Source organism: Carcharhinus amblyrhynchos, unplaced genomic scaffold (genome assembly GCF_965287045.1).
Source record: "Carcharhinus amblyrhynchos unplaced genomic scaffold, sCarAmb.v2.hapA scaffold_65, whole genome shotgun sequence".
NCBI lineage: Eukaryota > Metazoa > Chordata > Chondrichthyes > Carcharhiniformes > Carcharhinidae > Carcharhinus > Carcharhinus amblyrhynchos.
Genome location: NW_027649805.1, coordinates 316,816 through 336,524, shown reverse-complemented (window position 1 = coordinate 336,524; position 19,709 = coordinate 316,816). Strand labels below are relative to the sequence as shown.

Genomic DNA, 19,709 nt, shown 5'->3' with positions numbered 1-19,709 from the left:
CGTAAGTGCGGTGACCAAAACTGCACACAGTACTCCAGCTGCGGCCTCACCAATGCCCTATACAGCCGCAGCAAGACCTCCCTACTTTTATATTCAATCCCCCTCACTATGAAGGCCAGCATCCCATTCGCCTTCCTGACCACCTGCTGCACCTGCAGGCTGGGTTTTTGCGACTCATGCACAAGGACCCTGAGGTCCCTCTGCACCGTCGCATGCTACAGTTTTTTGCCACGTAAGTAATAGTCCTTCCTACCATTATTCCTACCAAAGTGGACCACCTCGCACTTGCCAACATTAAATTCCATTTGCCAGTTCCTGGCCCATTCACCCAGCCTATCTAGATCCTTCTGCAGACTCTCCACACCCTCCGCACAATTTGCCATTCCACCAATCTCGGTGTCATCAGCAAATTTTGACACCATACACTCGGTTCCCTCCTCCAGATCATCTATATAAATGGTAAATAGCTGAGGCCCCAGCACCGACCCCTGGGGCACTCCACTAGTCACCAACCGCCAATCCAAATAGCACCCATTAACCCCCACTCTTTGCCTCCTATTTGACATCCAATCCTCTATCCACGCTAACACCCTACCCCCAACTCCATGCCCCCTTACCTTCTGCAATAACCTCTTGTGTGACACCTTATCAAACGCCTTCTGAAAATCTAGAAAGACCACATCCACCGGCTCTCCTCTATCCACCGCCCTAGACACATCCTCATAGAACTCCAATAAATGCGTCAGACACGACTTCCCCTTAACGAAACTGTGCTGCATCTGCTCTACCAAACAATTCTCCTCAAGATGCCTCACTATTTTCTCCTTGATGACAGATTCTAACATTTTATCTACAACAGACGTTAAACTAACTGGCCTATAATTCCCTGCCTTTTGCCTGGCACCCTTCTTAAACAACAGCGTAACATTAGCTGCTTTCCAATCTTCCGGCACTTCCCCGGAATCCAGCGACGTTTGGAAAATAATCACCAAGCCATCCACTATCACCTCCGCCATGTCCTTCAGAACCCTCGGATGCATTCCATCCGGTCCTGGGGACTTGTCCACAATCAGTCCCTCCAGTCTGTCGAGCACCGCCTCTCTAGTAACAGTAATGTCATTGAGACCCTCCAGTCCTACCACCTTTCCATCGCTAACACCCGGCAAATTATTCACGTCTTCCTCCGTGAAGACCGAAACAAAAAAGTTATTCAATACCTCAGCCATTTCCCCATCCCCTACCACTAAGTACCCCCTCTCATCCTCTAAGGGTCCAACGTTCACCCTAGCCAGCCTCTTCCTTTTTATATATTTATAAAAACTCTTGCTATCCTTTTTTATATTAAGCGCTAGCTCAGCTTCATAGTTTCTCCTACCCTTCTTTATCAACTTCTTTGTCATTCTTTGTTGACATTTAAACCTCTCCCAATCCTCTTCTCGCCCACTACTCTTAGCTACTCTAAACGCATCCGCTTTTAATTTAACACTTTCCTTCACCTCCTTCGTTATCCACGGCTTATTACCTCTCCTCCTACGGTCCTTTTTGACCATCGGAATAAATTTCTGCTGAGCACCAAGAAAGATCTCCTTAAAGATCCTCCACTGCTCCTCAGCAGACCTACCTTCCAACGCGCTCCCCCAGTCCACATTCGCCAATTCTTCTCTCATCCTACCGTACTCCCCTCTATTCAAACAAAGGACACGTGTCCGGGAACCCACTTTCTCCTCCTCCATCTGCACCAGAAACTCCACCGTACAATGATCACTCTTCCCAAGAGGATCCTTCACCGCAAGGTCCCTAATTCTACCCGCCTCATTACATAACACCAGATCCAAGACAGCTCGCTCCCTCGTCGGCTCCAACACACACTGTTCAAGGAAACTATCCCGGCAGCATTCCAAGAACTCCTCCTCGAGCCCCCCGCGTCCAACATGGGTCGACCAATCAATATGCAGATTGAAATCCCCCATAATTACGGCCGTCCCATTCCTGCACGCCGCACTTATTTGCGCGTTAACAGCCCACCCCACCTCCAGATCATTATTCGGGGGCCTATAGACGACACCCACCAGCGTCTTCCCCCCTTTGCTGCTCCTAATCTCTACCCACAACGATTCCACTTTCTGCTCCTTGGCTCCAATATCATCCCTTGCTACCACCGTGATGCTATCCTTAATCAGCAGAGCTACACCCCCCCCTTTTCCCTCCCGCCTATCCTTCCTAAACACTTGATACCCCTGGACATTCAGCTCCCAGTCCCTGTCACCTTGCAGCCACGTCTCTGTAATGGCCACCAGATCGTATCCATTTGTGTCGATCTGCGCCACCAGCTCATCCACTTTATTCCGAATGCTTCGTGCATTCAGATAAAGTGCTTTCATCCCAGCCTTCACCTGGACCCTATTTGCCAGAACGCCACCAACCATACTCACGCCCCCTACTCCCTTTATTATAGAACATAGAACATTACAGCGCAGAACAGGCCCTTCGGCCCACGATGTTGCGCCGACCAGTTAAAAAACAATGACCCTCTAACCTAAACCAATCCCTTTTCGTCCATAAACCTATCCACGGATCTCTTAAACGCCCCCAAACTAGGCGCATTTACAACTGCAGCAGGCAGGGCATTCCAATCCCTCACCACCCTCTGGGTAAAGAACCTACCCCTGACATCCGTCCTATAACTACCACCCCTTAATTTAAAGGTATGCCCCCTCGTGCTAGCTTTCTCCATCCGAGGAAAAAGGCTATTACTATCCACCCTATCTAAACCTCTAATCATCTTATATGTTTCAATAAGGTCCCCTCGTAGCCGCCTTCTTTCTAACGAAAACAACCCCAAATCCCTCAGCCTCTCCTCATAGGACCTCCCCTCCATACCAGGCAACATCCTGGTAAACCTCCTCTGCACCCTCTCCAAAGCCTCCACATCCTTCCTGTAATGTGGGGACCAGAACTGCACACAGTACTCCAAGTGCGGCCGCACCAGAGTTGTGTACAGTTGCAACATGACGCTGCGACTCCTAAATTCAATCCCCCTACCAGTAAACGCCAAGACACCGTATGCCTTCTTAACAACCTTATCTACTTGATTCCCAACTTTCAGGGATCTATGTACACATACACCTAGATCCCTCTGTTCATCCACACTATTCAAAGTCCTCCCGTTAGCCCTATACTCAACACATCTGTTATTCCTACCAAAGTGAATTACCTCACACTTCTCCGCATTAAACTCCATCCTCCACCTCTCGGCCCAGCTCTGCAACCTGTCTAAGTCTCCCTGCAAACTATGACACCCTTCCTCACAATCTACCACACCTCCGACTTTGGTGTCATCAGCAAATTTACTAATCCACCCAACTATACCCTCATCCAGATCATTAATAAAAATTACAAACAGCAGTGGCCCCAAAACAGATCCCTGAGGCACACCACTCGTAACCGAACTCCATGACGAATATTTACCATCAACCACCACCCTCTGTCTCCTATCTGCTAGCCAATTCCTGATCCAATTTCCTAGACTACCCTCAATCCCATACATCTGCATTTTCTGCAGAAGCCTACCATGGTGAACCTTATCAAACGCCTTACTAAAATCCATATACACCACGTCAACTGCCTTACCCCCATCCACCTCTTTGGTCACTTTCTCAAAAAACTCAATAAGGTTAGTAAGGCACGACCTACCCGCTACAAAACCATGCTGACTATCTCCAATCAATTCATTACCCTCCAAATAACTATAAATCCTATCCCTAATAATTTTTTCTAAAACCTTGCCCACAACAGAAGTGAGACTCACCGGTCTATAATTCCCGGGGAAGTCTCTGTTCCCCTTCTTAAACAATGGGACAACATTCGCTATCCTCCAATCTTCCGGTACTACACCTGAGACCAACGACGACCTGAAGATCAGAGCCAGAGGCTCCGCAATTGCCTCTCTTGCCTCCCAGAGAAACCTAGGGTAAATCCCATCCGGACCAGGGGACTTATCTATTTTCAAACCCTCGAGAATATCCAGCACATCCCCGGTATCAACTGCAACACTGTCTATTTTACACCCCTGCAACCTAGTGTTCTCCTCAGCTACATTCATGTCCCCCTGCATGAACACCGAAGAGAAATATTGGTTCAATGCCTCACCAATCTCTTCCGGTTCCACACACAACTTCCCTCTACTGTCTGTAACTGGCCCTAATCTTGCCCTAACCAACCTTCTGTTCTTGACATACCTATAGAACGCCTTAGGATTCTCCTTGATCCTATCAGCCAAAGTCTTCTCATGTCCTCTTTTAGCCCTTCTTAACTCACTCTTCAACTCCCTCCTAGCCAATTTAGAGCTTTCTAGTGCACTACCTGAGCCCTCAAGCCTCATCCAAACATAAGCCTCCTTTTTCTTTTTAACCAACGAATCAACTTTTTTGGGTGCACCACGGTTCCCTAGATCTACCAATTCCTCCATGCCTGACAGGGACATACCTATCACGGACTCGCAGTAGCTGCTCCTTGAAAAAACTCCACATTTCAGACGTTCCCAGTCCCTGTAATCTCCTAGTCCAACCTATGCTTCCTAATTCTCTCCTAATAGCCTCATAATTACCCTTCCCCCAGCTAAAACTACTGACCCGAGGTTCATGCCTATCCCTTTCCATCACTAAGGTGAACGTAACCGAATTGTGGTCACTATCACCAAAATGCACACCAACTTCCAAGTCTAGCACCTGGTCTGGCTCATTTCCCAGCACCAAATCCAATATAGCCTCACCTCTAGTTGGCCTATCTACATACTGAGTCAAAAAACCTTCCTGCACGCTTTGTACAAACACTGACCCCTCTAACGAGCTAGAGCTATAGCAATTCCAATCAATATTAGTAAAGTTAAAGTCCCCCATAACAATTACCCTATTACTTTCACTCCTAACCAGGATCGTCTCTGCAATCCTTTCCTCAACCTCTCTAGAACTTTTAGGAGGTCTATAAAAGACTCCCAACAGGGTGACCTCCCCTCTCCTATTTCTAATCTCCGCCCATACTACCTCAACAGACAAGTCCTCATCAAACTTCCTCTCTGACACTGTGATACAGTCCTTGACCAGTAATGCTACCCCTCCCCCCCTTCTACCTCCTTCTCTACTCCGACTAAAGCATTTGAACCCCGGGACCTGCAACAACCATTCCTGCCCCTGCTCTATCCATGTCTCTGAAATGGCCACAACATCAAAGTCCCAGGTACTGATCCACGCTGCAAGTTCATCCACTTTATTGTGAATACTCGCATTAAAGTACACGCATTTCAAACCCTGCTCCGCTCCACCCCACCCCCACAATGCTGTGCATTGCAGTCCCCATCTCTGCCCCCCTCACTTTCACCCCTTCTACTCAGGATCCCACCCCCCCTCCGAATCAGTTTAAATCCCCCTGCATTGCCTTAGCAAATTTACCCCCCAGGATATTGGTCCCCCTCTGATTCAGGTGCAGACCATCCCTCATATAGAGGTCCCACCTTCCCCAGAATGAGCCCCAATTGCTCAAGTACCTGAACCCCTCCCTCCTGCACCATCCCTTCAGCCACGAGTTCAAACTTTCCCTCTCTCTATTCCTCTCTACACTATCCCGTGGCACAGGCAAGAGTCCGGAGATAACCACTCTGTCTGACTTGGCCTTTAGTTTCCACCCCAACTCCATAAATCTCTGCTTAATATCCCCTTCCCTTAACCTCCCTATGTCATGTGTCCCCACATGAATTATAACTTGGGGTTGATCTCCCTCTCCCCTGAGAGTCTTGAATATCCTCTCTGACACATCCCGGACCCCAGCCCCTGGTAGGCAACACACCAGCCCTGAGTCCCTACCATTACCTCTGACTCTCCTATCCGTCCCTCTAATTGTGGAGTCCCCAATCATGAGGCCCAATCTTTTACATCCCCTAACCACCTGAGCTTTTACAACAGGCTCACCTCCAGAGACCTGCTCCCTTTGGCTATCCCCAGTTGATTCCTCCTCAACTGTAGCCTCCAGGACAGAAAACCTATTTTGGAGGGGAACAGCCCCAGGGGATTGTCCCCCCAATTGCTTCTTTCCCCTCTTCCTGGCAGTGACCCAAGACTCATTTCTAGGAGTGACTATCTCCTTATAACTCCTATCGATGTCCGCTTCCGCCTCCCGAATTATGCGGCGTTCCTCTAATTCCACCTCCAGCTCCTTTACACGCTCCTCCAGAAGCTGCAATCGAACACACTTCCTACAGGTAAAATCACCTGAAACACTACTAGATTCCCTCACCACATACATCCCACAGGAGATGCAGCTTACTGCCTGAACTGCCATCCCTGAAACAATTACCAGCAGGAAAAAAAAACAAGAAAAAATATTTAAAAAATCTTCCCACACGCTTATAATTAGGTTAGAGGAGGTGGGAGGGTGGGATTCTCTACCAGTGTAGAGGATCGGGTATCCCCTCTGCACTAATTTATAGGGTTAGGGGCACGAGAAAAAAAAACTACAACTACCGGTAAGCGTCCTAGTGACGACTTCCGGTTTCTAACTAATTTTAAAAAAATCTGCCGATACTCGCGACTTTAAACTAGAAATAAAAAGTTAAAAAATATAAACAGAAAATGTACCTTTCGTGCTGCCTCCTCACACGCCCAAAAATCGCTGCCTCTCGATGCTGCTCCTCAGGAACAATCATTATTGGGACATCCTCGGCCTCTACCCTTACCTGTACCCTCTCCTTTACTTTAGACCCTGTAATGTCACCTACCCTTGCACCTTCCCCCCCACTAATTAGTTTAAAGCCCTATCTACAGTCCTATTTACTCGATTCGCCAGCACTCCGGTCCCAGCACGGTTCAGACCAACCCCATCCCACCTGAACAGGTCCCCCCTACCCCAATACTGGTGCCAATGCCCCATAAATTCAAACCCATTCCTCCCACACCAATCCCTGAGCCACCCATTCACTTCCTTAATCCTGTCAACCTTACGCCCGTCTGCACTCGGTTCAGGCAGTAGCCCAGAGATAACCACCTTGTCGGTTCTACTTTTTAATTCCATTCCCAGCTTTTCATACTCTCTCCCCAGATCCTCTTCACTGCCTGCCCTCCCACCTATTTTAATATCATCTGCAAAATTTCCAATGTCACTCTGAACCTGCTTGTGGATTATTTATAGAAATTGTAAACAAGTTGTGATCTGAGGTCTGACCCCTGTGGCACCCCATTAGTTATGTAGGAAATTTGGCATGTCCGCTATGACTCTCGAACTTTTACAGATGCATCATAGAAAACATTCTATCTGGCTGTATCACAGCCCAGTCCATCACGCAAACCAAACTCCCATCCATTGACTCTGACCACACTTCCCGCTGCCTTGGAAAAGCAGCCAGCATAATCAAGAACTCTGCACAGCCCGGACGTTCTCTCTTCCACCTTCTTCTATCGGGAAAAAGATACAAAAGTCTGAGGTCACGTACCAACCAACTCATCCCTGCTGCTGTCACAGTTTTGAATGGAGGTGTGGTAGATTGTGAGGAAGGGTGTCATAGTTTGCAGGAAGACTTAGACAGGTTGCAGAGCTGGGCCGAGAGGTGGCGGATGGAGTTTAATGCAGAGAAATGTGAGGTAATTCACTTTGGTAGGAATAACAGATGTGTTGAGTATAGGGCTAACGGGAAGACTTTGAATAGTGTGGAGGAGCAGAGGGATCTAGGTGTATGTGTACATAGATCCCTGAAAGTTGGGAATCAAGTAGATAAGGTTGTTAAGAAGGCATACAGTGTCTTGGCGTTTATTGGTAGGGGGATTGAATTTAGGAGTCGCAGCGTTATGTTGCAACTGTACACAACTCTGGTGCAGCCGCACTTGGAGTATTGTGTGCAGTTCTGGTCCCCACATTACAGGAAGGATGTGGAGGCTTTGGAGAGGGTGCAGAGGAGGTTTACCAGGATGTTGCCTGGTATGGAGGGGAGATCCTATGAGGAGAGGCTGAGGGATTTGGGGTTGTTTTTGCTGGAAAGAAGGCGGCTAAGAGGGGATCTTATTGAAACATATAAGATGATTAGAGGTTTAGATAGGGTGGATAGTGATAGCCTTTTTCCTCTGATGGAAAAATCTAGCATGAGGGGGCATGGCTTTAAACTAAGGGGGGGTAGTTATAGGACAGATGTCAGGGGTAGGTTCTTTACCCAGAGGGTGGTGAGGGATTGGAATGCCCTGTCTGCTGCAGTTGTAAATGCGCCTAGTTTGGGGGCGTTTAAGAGGTCTGTGGATAGGTTTATGGACGAAAAGGGATTGGTTTAGGTTAGTGGGTCATTGTTGTTTTTTTTTTAAACTGGTCGGCGCAACATCGTGGGCCGAAGGGCCTGTTCTGCGCTGTAATGTTCTATGTTCTATGTACCTCACACTAAGTTGATTTTTCTCTACACGCTAGCTATGACTGTAACACTACATTCTGCACTTTCTCATTTCCTTCTCTATGAATGATATGTTTTGTCTGTATAGCGCGCAAGAAACAATACTTTTCATTGGATACTAATACATGTGACAATAAATCATACCAAAAAATTTCTCCAGCCAGTCGGGTCCATAGCAGACACCATTTTCTCGTTTCGATGAACGAGAATACCAAATTTTTGAGCTGGGAGGTGGTTAAGTCTCCCTTTGCTATTTGATGGTTTCCTTCTACCTCCCTTTAAATTGTTATGGAAGATGCAATCTGTAATGTAAGATCAGCAATTTTCCTTGCTTGTATGATAAATTAGGTTATGTTAGAATTACTGCAGTGAATGCAATTGCTATGGTGGGGTGTGGAATTCACTGCCTGCTGTGATAGTGGAGTCGGACACTTTAGGAACTTTCAAGCGGTTATTGGATAGGAACATGGAGCACTCCAGAATGATAGGGAGTGGGATAGCTTGATCTTGGGATTGGACATAGCTTGGCACAACATTGAGGGCTGAAGGGCCTGTACTGTGCTGTACTGTTCCGTGTACTATGTTCTAGATAAGGCCATTTATCCTGACCCTCCGCTTTCTGACAGTCAGCCAATCCTCAATCCAATCCAGTACTCAACCCCCAATCCCCTGTGATCTCACCTTTTTGGATCAGCCCATGAGCCCTTCTCACTGTGCTGCCCCTGTCCGTGGGGTCGGGTGTGCTTATAGCGACTCCCTGCTGACCTTTGTTGACCTTTGTTTCTCCAGGACCAAGTTCCTCAGTGATAAATGGATGATGCAGAAAGGTTTCCAAGTGAATACCAAGAACCACAGCAAGAAACCCTGGTAAGAATATTATTACTGACTCTCACTGGGGTACGGCTCCCACACACACACACACACACACACACACACACACTGACTCTCACTGGGGTACGGCTCCCACACACACACACACACACACACACACACACACTGACTCTCACTGGGGTACGGCTCCCACACACACTGACTCTCACTGGGGTACGGCTCCCACACACCGACTCTCACTGGGGTACGGGTCCCACACACACACTGACTCTCACTGGGGTACGGGTCCCACACACACTGACTCTCACTGGGGTACGGGTCACACACACACTGACTCTCACTGGGGTACGGGTCACACACACTGACTCTCACTGGGGTACGGGTCCCACACACACTGACTCTCACTGGGGTACGGGTCCCACACACACTGACTCTCACTGGGGTACGGGTCCCACACACACTGACTCTCACTGGGGTACGGGTCCCACACACACTGACTCTCACTGGGGTACGGGTCCCACACACACTGACTCTCACTGGGGTACGGGTCCCACACACACTGACTCTCACTGGGGTACGGGTCACACACACTGACTCTCACTGGGGTACGGGTCCCACACACACTGACTCTCACTGGGGTACGGCTCCCACACACACTGACTCTCACTGGGGTACGGGTCCCACACACACTGGGAATTGGGTAAGCTGGTATTTTTTCCTGTCTGTAGGTGGTGGAAGTGCCAGGTTGAAGAGTTGAATATTATGCCGCCTCTCACTGTGCTGCCAACTGTTTCCTGTCAGACAGCCATCGAGATTCTCCGTGAGAAAGGTTATGACCAGGCTCCAGTGGTCAGTGATGGGGGGTAAGTGATCCTGAGAACTCTAATACTCTAATAGCCTTGTACCAAACACACAGCTCATCCCACTGCCACACTCTCTCTCCCATGTTTATTTTTCTGATGAAAATCTTTTTTTGGTATCCACTTTAGCAAAAACAAGAAGGCAGATGATTATGTGAACGAGTACAGGAGCTGGGGTGTGTTGTTATAATTATACAGGGTCTTGGTGAGGCCACACCTAGAGTATTGTGTACAGTTTTGGTCTCCTTTTCCAAGGAAGGATGTTCTTGCTCTCGAGGGAGTGCAGTGAAGGTTTACCAGGCTGATTCCGGGGATGGTGGGATGATGTATGAGGAGAAATTGACCAGGTTAGGATTGTTTTTGCTGAAGTTCAGACGCGATGGGGGACCCCATACTAACTTATAAAATTCTAACGGGACTAGACAGGGTTGATGCAGGGAGGATGTTCCTGATGGTGGGGGAGACCAGAACCAGGGGTCACAGTCTGAGGATTCAGGGTAGACCATTTAGGATGGAGATGAGGAGACATTTCTTCACCCAGAGAGTGGTGATCCTGTGGAATTCATTCCCACAGGAAATAGGTGATGCCAAAACATTGAATGTATTCAAGAGGCGGCTGGATATGGCTCTTGGAGTGAAGGGGTCCAAGGATGGTGAGGAGGAATCAGGCTGTTGAATTGGCTGATCAGCTGTGATTATAATTAAGGATGGAGCAGCCTCTAAGGGCTGAATGGCCTCCTCTTTCTCTCAATAATATGCCTTACTTATTACTTATGAAAACCCCAGAAAGCAAAGCACAGGAACAGGCCCTTCAGCCCTCCAAGCCCGCGCTGATCCTGATGCCCTAACTAAACTAAAAAACCCTTCCGCCCTTACTCGGTCCGTATCCCTCTATTTCCTCCCTATTCATGTACCCATCCAGCTGTCTCTCAAGTATTGCTAATGTGCCTGCTTCCACCACTTCCTCTGACAACATGTTCCACACACCCACCATTCTCTGCGTGGAAAAACTACTCCCGTACATCTCCCTTAAACTTTCCCCCTCTCACCTTGAACCTGTGTCTCCTTGAAATTGACACTTCCACCCTGGGAAAATCCTCTGACTATCCACCCTGTCTGTCTCTCTCATAATTTTGTAGACCTCTATCAGGTCTCCCCTCAGCCTCCGTCTTTCCAGTGAAAACAATCCTAGTTTAAGAACATAACAACATAAGAAATAGGAGCAGGAGTAGGCCATCTAGCCCTTCGAGCCTGCCCCGCCATTCAATGAGATCATGGCTGTTCTGAAGTGGATCAGTTCCACTTTCCCGCTTTCTCCCCATAACCCTTAATTCCCCTGTCTATCAGAAATCTATCTACCCGTGACTTAAATATATTTAGCAAGGTAGCCTTCACTACTTCAATGAGCAGAGAATTCCAGAGATTCACCACCCTTTGAGTGAAGAAGTTCCTCCTCAACTCCGTTCTAAACTGCACCCCCCCCCCCCCCCGTTATCTTGAGGCTGTGCCCTCTAGTCCTGTTGTCCTTTCTAAGCAGGGAAGAATCTCTCTACCTCTACCCTATCCATCTCCTTCATTATCTTATGTCTCAAAGATCCCCCCTCATCCTTCTAAACTCAGAGTATAGACCCAGTCTATTTAGTCTCTCTTCATGGGCCAACCCCCTCATCTCTGGTATCAGCCGAGTGAACCTCCTCTGCACTCCCTCCAAGGCCAATATATCCTTCCGCAAGTGCGGCGACCAAAACTGCACACAGTACTCCAGCTGTGGCCTCACCAGTGCCCTGTACAGTTGCAGCAAGACCTCCCTGCTTTTATATTCTATCCCCCTCGCTGTAAAGGCCAACATCCCATTCACCTTCTTGATCACCTGCTGCACCTGTAGGCTGGGTTTTTGCGACTCGTGCACAAGGACCCCCAGGTCCCTCTGCACCGTAGCATGCTGTAGCTTTTTGCCTTTTAAATAATAATCCCTTCTACTATTATTTCTGCCAAAGTGGATAACCTCACACTTGCTAACATTATACTCCATCTGCCAGGTCCTCGCCCACTCACTCAGCCTATCCAGATCTCTCTGCAGACTTTCCACACCCTCCATGCAATTTGCTTTTCCACTCATCTTCGTGTCATCAGCAAATTTCAACACCCTACACTCAGCTCCCTCCTCCGGATCATCTATATAAATGGTAAATAGCTGAGGCCCCAGCACCGATCCCTGCGGCACTCCACTAGTCACCAACTGCCAATCAGAATAGCACCCATTGATACCAACTCTCTGCTTCCTATAGACAACCAATCCTCTATCCACGCTAACACCTTACCCCCAACTCCATGCCCCCTGACCTTCTGAAGCAACCTTTTATGAGGCACCTTATCAAACACCTTTTGGAAATCTAAAAACACCACATCCACCGGTTCCCCTCCGTCCACCGCACTAGTCACATCCTCATAGAAATCCAATAAATTTGTCAAACACGACTTCCCCTTAACGAATCCGTGCTGCGTCTGCTCGATCAAACCATTCCTTTCCAGGTGCCTCGCTATTTCTTCTTTGACGAATTCAAGCATTTTTTCAACTACAGATGTTAAACTAACTGGCCTATAATTCCCTACCTTTTGTCTACTACTTTTTTTAAACAGTGGCGTAACATTAGCCGTTTTCCAATCTTCCAGCACTTCCCCGGAATCCAGCGAGGTTTGGTAAATAATTACTAAGGTATCCACTATTATTCAACCTCTCCTCATAGCCAACACCTCGAGACCTGGCAACATCCTGATTAACCTCCTTTGCACTCTCGCCAAAGCTTCCATGTCCTTCTGATAGTGTGGTGACCAGAACTGCACACAATACTCCAAATGCGGCCTAACCAAGGTTTTATAAAACTACAACATGATTGGCACTGAGTACAAGAGTTGGCAAATGAAGGTAAGCATGCTGTATGCCTTCTTAATCACCTTGGCCACCTGTGTTGCCACTTTTAGGGAACTGTGGACCTGCACGCCCAGATCCCTCTGTATGTTAATGTTCCGAAGGGTTCTGCCATTTACAGTATAATTCACACCTAAATTTGATCCTCCAAAATGCATCACCTCACATTTGTCCGGATTAAACTCCATCTGCCATTTCTGTGCCCAAGTCTCCAATCTATTGATATCCTCTGATAATCCCCGGCACTATCAGCAATTCCACCAATCTTCGTGTCATCCACAAACTTACTAATCAGACCCCTCACATTTTCCTCAGATCATTTATATATATTACAAACAACAGAGGTCCCAGCACTGATCCCTGAGGAATACCACTAGCTACAGATCTCCATTCTGAAAAACACCCTTCCACCACTACTCTGTCTTCTTTAACCAAGTCAGTTCAGTATCCATCTAGCCAGCCCACTCCGAATCCCAAGTGAGTTTAGTTTTTGTACCAGTCTGCCATGTGGGACCTTGTCAAACGCCGTACTAAAATCCAGATAAACGACATCCACAGTCCTTCCTTCATCAATTATCTTTGTCACCTCTTCAAAAAATTCTGTCAAGTTGGTGAGACAGGATCTTCCTCTGGTTTCCTTCCACAGTCCAAAGATGTGCAGGTTAGGTTGATTGGTCATTGGATCTTAGTATCAGTGGGATTAGCAGGATAAATGTGTGGGGTTACAGGAATAGGGTGTGGGTGGGATTGTGGTTGATACAGACTTGAAAGGCTGAATGGCCTCCTGTACTATAGAGATTCAATGAAAACCGCACTTCCTGTTAGTTCATGCATAACTTCCCTCCGCTGTCCTTGAGTGGGCCCACTCTTTCTTTTGCTACCCTTTTGCTCCTAATATATGTATAAAAAGCCTTGGGATTCTTCTTGACCCTGTTTGCTAAAGACTTTCATGGCCTCTTTTAGCCCTCCTAATTTCACATTTAAGTTCCTTCCTACTTCTACTGTGCTCAAGGAAATGGATTGGATCTTTTTCCCGATGGAAGAAGGTGGAAGAGAGAATGTCTGGGGTGCGTGGGATCTTTAATTATGCTGGCTGCTTTTCCCAGGGCAGTGGGAAGTGTAGATAGAGTCAATGGATGGGAGGCTGGTTTGCGAGATGGATTGGGCTACATTCACCACCTTTTTGTAGTTTCTTGTGGCCTTGGGTAGAGCAGAAGCCCATACCAAGCTGTGATACAACCAGAAAGAATGCTTTCTATGGTGCATCTGTAAACGTTCATGAGAGTTGTAGCTGATGTGCCAAATTTCCTTAAAGTAGAGGCATTGGTGGGCTCTCTTAACTATAGTGTTGGCATGGAGGGACCAGGATAGAATGTTGGCGATCTGGACACCTAAAAACCTGAAGCTCTTGACCCTTTCTATTTTGTCCTCTTTGATGTAGACAGGGGCACGCTTTCTGAAGTTGATGACAATCTTATTTGTTGACACTGAGGGAGAGGTTATTGTTGCCGCATCAGTTCACCAGATTCTCTATCTCATTCCTGTACTCTGTCTCATCATTGTTTTGAGATCCGACCCACTACAATAGTGTCATCAGGCCTGGCAGCATCTGTGGTGAGAGAAACAAAGTTAATATTTCAGGTTGTTGATCCTTTTTCATCAGAACTAATCACACCCAAGTTCTGATTCGTGGTCAAGCTGAAACATTAACTCTTTCTCTCTGCACAGGGACTGCCAAACCTGCTGAGTCAATACACAATTTTCTGTTTTTCTGATTTCCCAAGTATTCACCGTCATTTACTTTGTTCCATGAATTTGAACCTCTTCCTCCTTGTGAATTTACACACAGTTAAATCTGTACAATCACATATTCTGGTCTAACTGTTCCTTTGTTCAAATCATTTGCTCTGTCCTGATATTTGATATTCTCATGGTTTATTTTCAGGAAGGTGAGATTGAACCTTCATCCACACTAATCCTGCCCCTTGTTTCTGTTTGTTCACTTCCAGTTAAACTGGACCCACCCCACCTACAACACCTCCTCACTTCTGTGGTTGGCAGAGCTGTTTGGTTGATCATGGGAAGATGCTGTAAAAAGTCAGTATTGTTTCATTTGTATTTCAGGCAGCTCCTGGGAGTTGTCTCTCTGAATCAAATGCTCAGCTCTCTCCTGGCTACAGAGGTGAAACAAGCAGATCCAGTCACTGAGGTTCTGTGTAAGCAGTTTGCGAAGGTAATAGTCCTCATTCTGTTGATGCAGGCCTGGGGGATTGTTTGAATCTCAATCTTACAGCATCGTGCAGGTTCTTTGAAAGAGTTCTCCAATCAGTCCCTTCTCCTTCACCCTCTCCCGCCCCTGAGAGCCCTGCAAATTTTCCCTTCAAGTATTTATCCAATTCTCCTGAAATTTACTTTGGAATGTGTGTCTACTGCCCAATGAGGCAGTGAGTTACAGATCATTCTAATGTGCTGTGTGCATTGTTAAAAGATATTTCCTCGTTGTCGCTGAATTGTCCAGTAAACATTCTTGTCCTGTCTCTCACTCTGGCAAAACCCCTTCCTGATTCAGAACATCTGTCAAATGTCTATCCTGATTCTGCTCTGAAGCAGAGAAATCGCACCTTCTCCAGCCCCTATGCGTTCTCTCAACTCCCTCAAAGTTGATGCCTTACTCCACCTCCCAAACCAAAGATCATTCCTTTGCTTTGGGATCCCCTTTGCTTTATTAACTGCTTTCTTAATCTGTCCTGCCATCTTCAATGACTTATGACAGATAAAATCCCTTTTCAAGGTGTACCCTTTATTTTATAGAGTCTTTCTCAATTTTCCCAACAAATTAAATCACTGCACTTTCTGCTTTGACCACGTCTACCTATTTTCACCAGTCTGTCTGCTCCTGAAGTTACTATCCTCCTCATTGTTTGCTGCATTTCCCAGTTTTGTGTCATCATTATGGGTGGTTCTTTGTTATTAGGTGGCAACCTTGCGACATCTGGTGCTGGACATGCTGAACAGCCAGAGAGCTCTTCCCATCGGTAGGAACGAACCGGAGGGTGGGGTGGCAATGTTTACTGGGAATGAGTGGTGGGGATGGGTCAGGTACAGAGTAAAGCCCCCTCTACACTGTCCCCATCAAACATTCCCAGGACAGGTACAGCACAGGGTTAGATACAGAGTAAAGCCCCCTCTACACTGTCCCCATCAAACACTCCCAGGACAGGTACAGCACGGGGTTAGATACAGAGTAAAGCTCCCTCTACACTGTCCCCCCATCAAACACTCCCAGGACAGGTACAGCACGGGGTTAGATACAGAGTAAAGCTCCCTCTACACTGTCCCCATCAAACACTCCCAGGACAGGTACAGCACGGGGTTAGATACAGAGTAAAGCTCCCTCTACACTGTCCCCATCAAACATTCCCAGGACAGGTACAGCACGGGGTTAGATACAGAGTAAAGCTCCCTCTACACTGTCCCCCCATCAAACACTCCCAGGACAGGTACAGCACAGGGTTAGATACAGAGCAAAGCTCCCTCTACACTGTCCCCCATCAAACACTCCCAGGACAGGTACAGCACAGGGTTAGATACAGAGTAAAGCTCCCTCTACACTGTCCCCATCAAACACTCCCAGGACAGGTATAGCACAGGGTTAGATACAGAGTAAAGCTCCCTCTACACTGTCCCCCCATCAAACACTCCCAGGACAGGTACAGCACAGGGTTAGATACAGAGTAAAGCTCCCTCTACACTGTCCCCATCAAACACTCCCAGGACAGGTACAGCACGGGGTTAGATACAGAGTAAAGCTCCCTCCACACTGTCCCCATCAAACACTCCCAGGACAGGTACAGCACAGGGTTAGATACAGAGTAAAGCTCCCTCTACACTGTCCCCCATCAAACACTCCTAGGACAGGTACAGCACAGGGTTAGATACAGAGTAAAGCTCCCTCTACACTGTCCCCATCAAACACTCCCAGGACAGGTACAGCACAGGGTTAGATACAGAGTAAAGCTCCCTCTACACTGTCCCCATCAAACACTCCCAGGACAGGTACAGCACGGGGTTAGATACAGAGTAAAGCTCCCTCTACACTGTCCCCATCAAACACTCCCAGGACAGGTACAGCACAGGGTTAGATACAGAGTAAAGCTCCCTCTACACTGTCCCCATCAAACACTCCCAGGACAGGTACAGCACGGGGTTAGATACAGAGTAAAGCCCCCTCTACACTGTCCCCATCAAACACTCCCAGGACAGGTACAGCACGGGGTTAGATACAGAGTAAAGCTCCCTCTACACTGTCCCCATCAAACACTCCCAGGACAGGTACAGCACGGGGTTAGATACAGAGTAAAGCTCCCTCTACACTGTCCCCATCAAACACTCCCAGGACAGGTACAGCACAGGGTTAGATACAGAGTAAAGCTCCCTCTACACTGTCCCCATCAAACACTCCCAGGACAGGTACAGCACGGGGTTAGATACAGAGTAAAGCTCCCTCTACACTGTCCCCCCCCATCAGACACTCCCAGGACAGGTACAGTATGGGGTTAGATACAGAGTAAAGCCCCCTCTATGCTGTCCCCATCAAACATTCCCAGGACAGGTACAGCACGGGGTTAGATACAGAGTAAAGCTCCCTCTACACTGTCCCCATCAAACACTCCCAGGACAGGTACAGCACGGGGTTAGATACAGAGTAAAGCCCCCTCTACACTGTCCCCATCAAACACTCCCAGGACAGGTACAGCACGGGGTTAAATAGAGTAAAACTCCCTCTACACTGTCCCCATCAAACAATGCAGAATGTATGGTGTGTCTGAGACTATTTATTCTGTGGGTTTTAACCTCTGCTGATAGGATTGGGAAGTTTGGGTTGCTCCTTTTGCTTGGTGCTGGTGTATGGTTACTGGCGAGTGAATCAGCAGATCCATTAAGCTTGCTGTCTCTGACACTGATCACTCAGTGTGGTTCATTGGCATCAGTTGTGAAATTCCCTGCCGTCTGGGGAAGTTGTTTTTAGGGCTGTTTGATTCCCTGGATACTTGTGTATAATGGATGGAATTTTCTGTTTAGGTTAAGGGCAGTGATGAGTTGGGACTGCTGTCTGCTATCCTGGAAACCAGTTCTTTTGCTCTGATGATAAATGAGCAGGATCACTGTAAGTAATTTCAATCAAACTCCTCCAGGCAATGTCCAAAATCTGATTGATTTCTCAATCCTGTTTCACTGCAGTGTTCATTTTGAATCAGGATTGGATGCCACAGAATGATTTTCCATGTTAGAGTAAAGCATAAATGGAAGATAACTGTCTCCCAGCTTTGCACTGAGATTCAATGATGGTTTCCTCCAAGTTGGTTGAGAATAGGAAAGCAGAAACTTATTTAAATGGAGAGACTGCAGAATGTAGCCGTACAGAGGAATCACAAACCAGTGTGCAGATACAGCAAGTAATTAGGAAGGCAAATTGAATAAAAATAAAACACTGCAAATGTTGGAAATCTGAAATAAAAAAGAACTCTGGATAAACTTATCACATCTGGCAGCTTCTGTGGAGAGAAACTGTGTTAACATTTCAAGTCCAATATGACTCCTGAATGAGTCGGACACTCCATATTCTAACTGCATCAGATGTGGTTCTTTTGGAGGAGTTGCCCAATTTGCCATCTCTCTCCTGATTCTCTCCAAACCTACCCCATTGGTCTACCCTGAGCCCCAGAGATTGTTGTTCTCCTCTCTACCACATTTGCCTCCAACTCTTTACAATTTTTTTTCAGCTTTGCCTGATGGTTCTTGCTGTAAGAAGCAGACAGTAACTGGCATTATCACAGTCATCGACCTGCTCAGTTTCATCACTCAGAAGAAGATTGGTATTTCGCAGTGAGGGGCGGTCACTCCATGCACCCTTCAGACATGGTGTGGAGCAGAGAAGCCCCTGAACTGGCCTATTATTCTGCACCAGTTAGTTAATTGCTGTGCTTGTGGGTTGGGGGCTACATGCAACCTTGCTGATCCTTGGCACTTCTCGAAAGGCTGAAACTCCATTAGATTCCAAAATGGCCTTTTGTGATAAGAAAGTCTTTGCTTTTGTTATACATTGAATCAATTCACAGCAGTCACGATCTTATCGAATGGCGGAGCAGGCTCCAGGGGTCAGATGGCCCACCCCTGCTCTGAGTTATGTTCTTATCTGCTGTATGACAGAAAAGGCTATTTGTTCCATCGTTCTTGCTGGTTTTTATGTTCCACACAAGACTCCTCTCTAATTTATCTCCACTTATTTACAACATTATTCCTAGTTCATGTTTATTGAGTTTCTTTTGAATGTATCAATGCTATTCTGTGACACTTCTGGCATATCAGCACAATTTTTTTCAATGAGTGATTACTAATTCTGTATATTAAGGTCAATTGAAATATTAACAGATTCCTGTGATTGTTTTAATAAAGGGTTTCTCTTTTCACTTGTCGACTGATACTTTCTTGGTTGACTGCACTTACTGGGGTGGGAGGAACAGGCTAGACACTGCTCAAATTAAGGGGACGATAAGACATTGAACAGTGTATTCTCTCCATGGTAAAATGTCCCTTTTTTGGAGCTGCTTCCTCGGAGTTTGGGATATTCTGCCTCAGGAACGTGAATTAGAAAAATACAAGACAGGAA

General features: G+C 47.0%; 1 protein-coding gene across 3 annotated transcripts in view; it reads left to right on the top strand.

Moving 5' to 3' along the window:
- cbsa (cystathionine beta-synthase a) overlaps window positions 1-19,509 on the top strand; it is a 36,019-nt gene extending 16,510 nt beyond the window's left edge. Inside the window, exons 12-16 of one of the 3 annotated variants that reach the window (XM_080182546.1) lie at window positions 9,209-9,286; window positions 9,979-10,113; window positions 15,164-15,272; window positions 18,122-18,206; window positions 18,823-19,509. In XM_080182546.1, coding sequence (XP_080038672.1) covers window positions 9,209-9,286; window positions 9,979-10,113; window positions 15,164-15,272; window positions 18,122-18,206; window positions 18,823-18,929 — 514 coding nt within the window. In that variant the 3' untranslated portion in view covers window positions 18,930-19,509. Of the gene's footprint in view, window positions 1-9,208; window positions 9,287-9,978; window positions 10,114-15,048; window positions 15,273-16,013; window positions 16,075-18,121; window positions 18,207-18,822 lie in introns of those variants that run through there. The other 2 variants (XM_080182547.1, XM_080182548.1) reach the window with 2 other exon arrangements.
- Window positions 19,510-19,709: the final 200 nt, after the last annotated feature.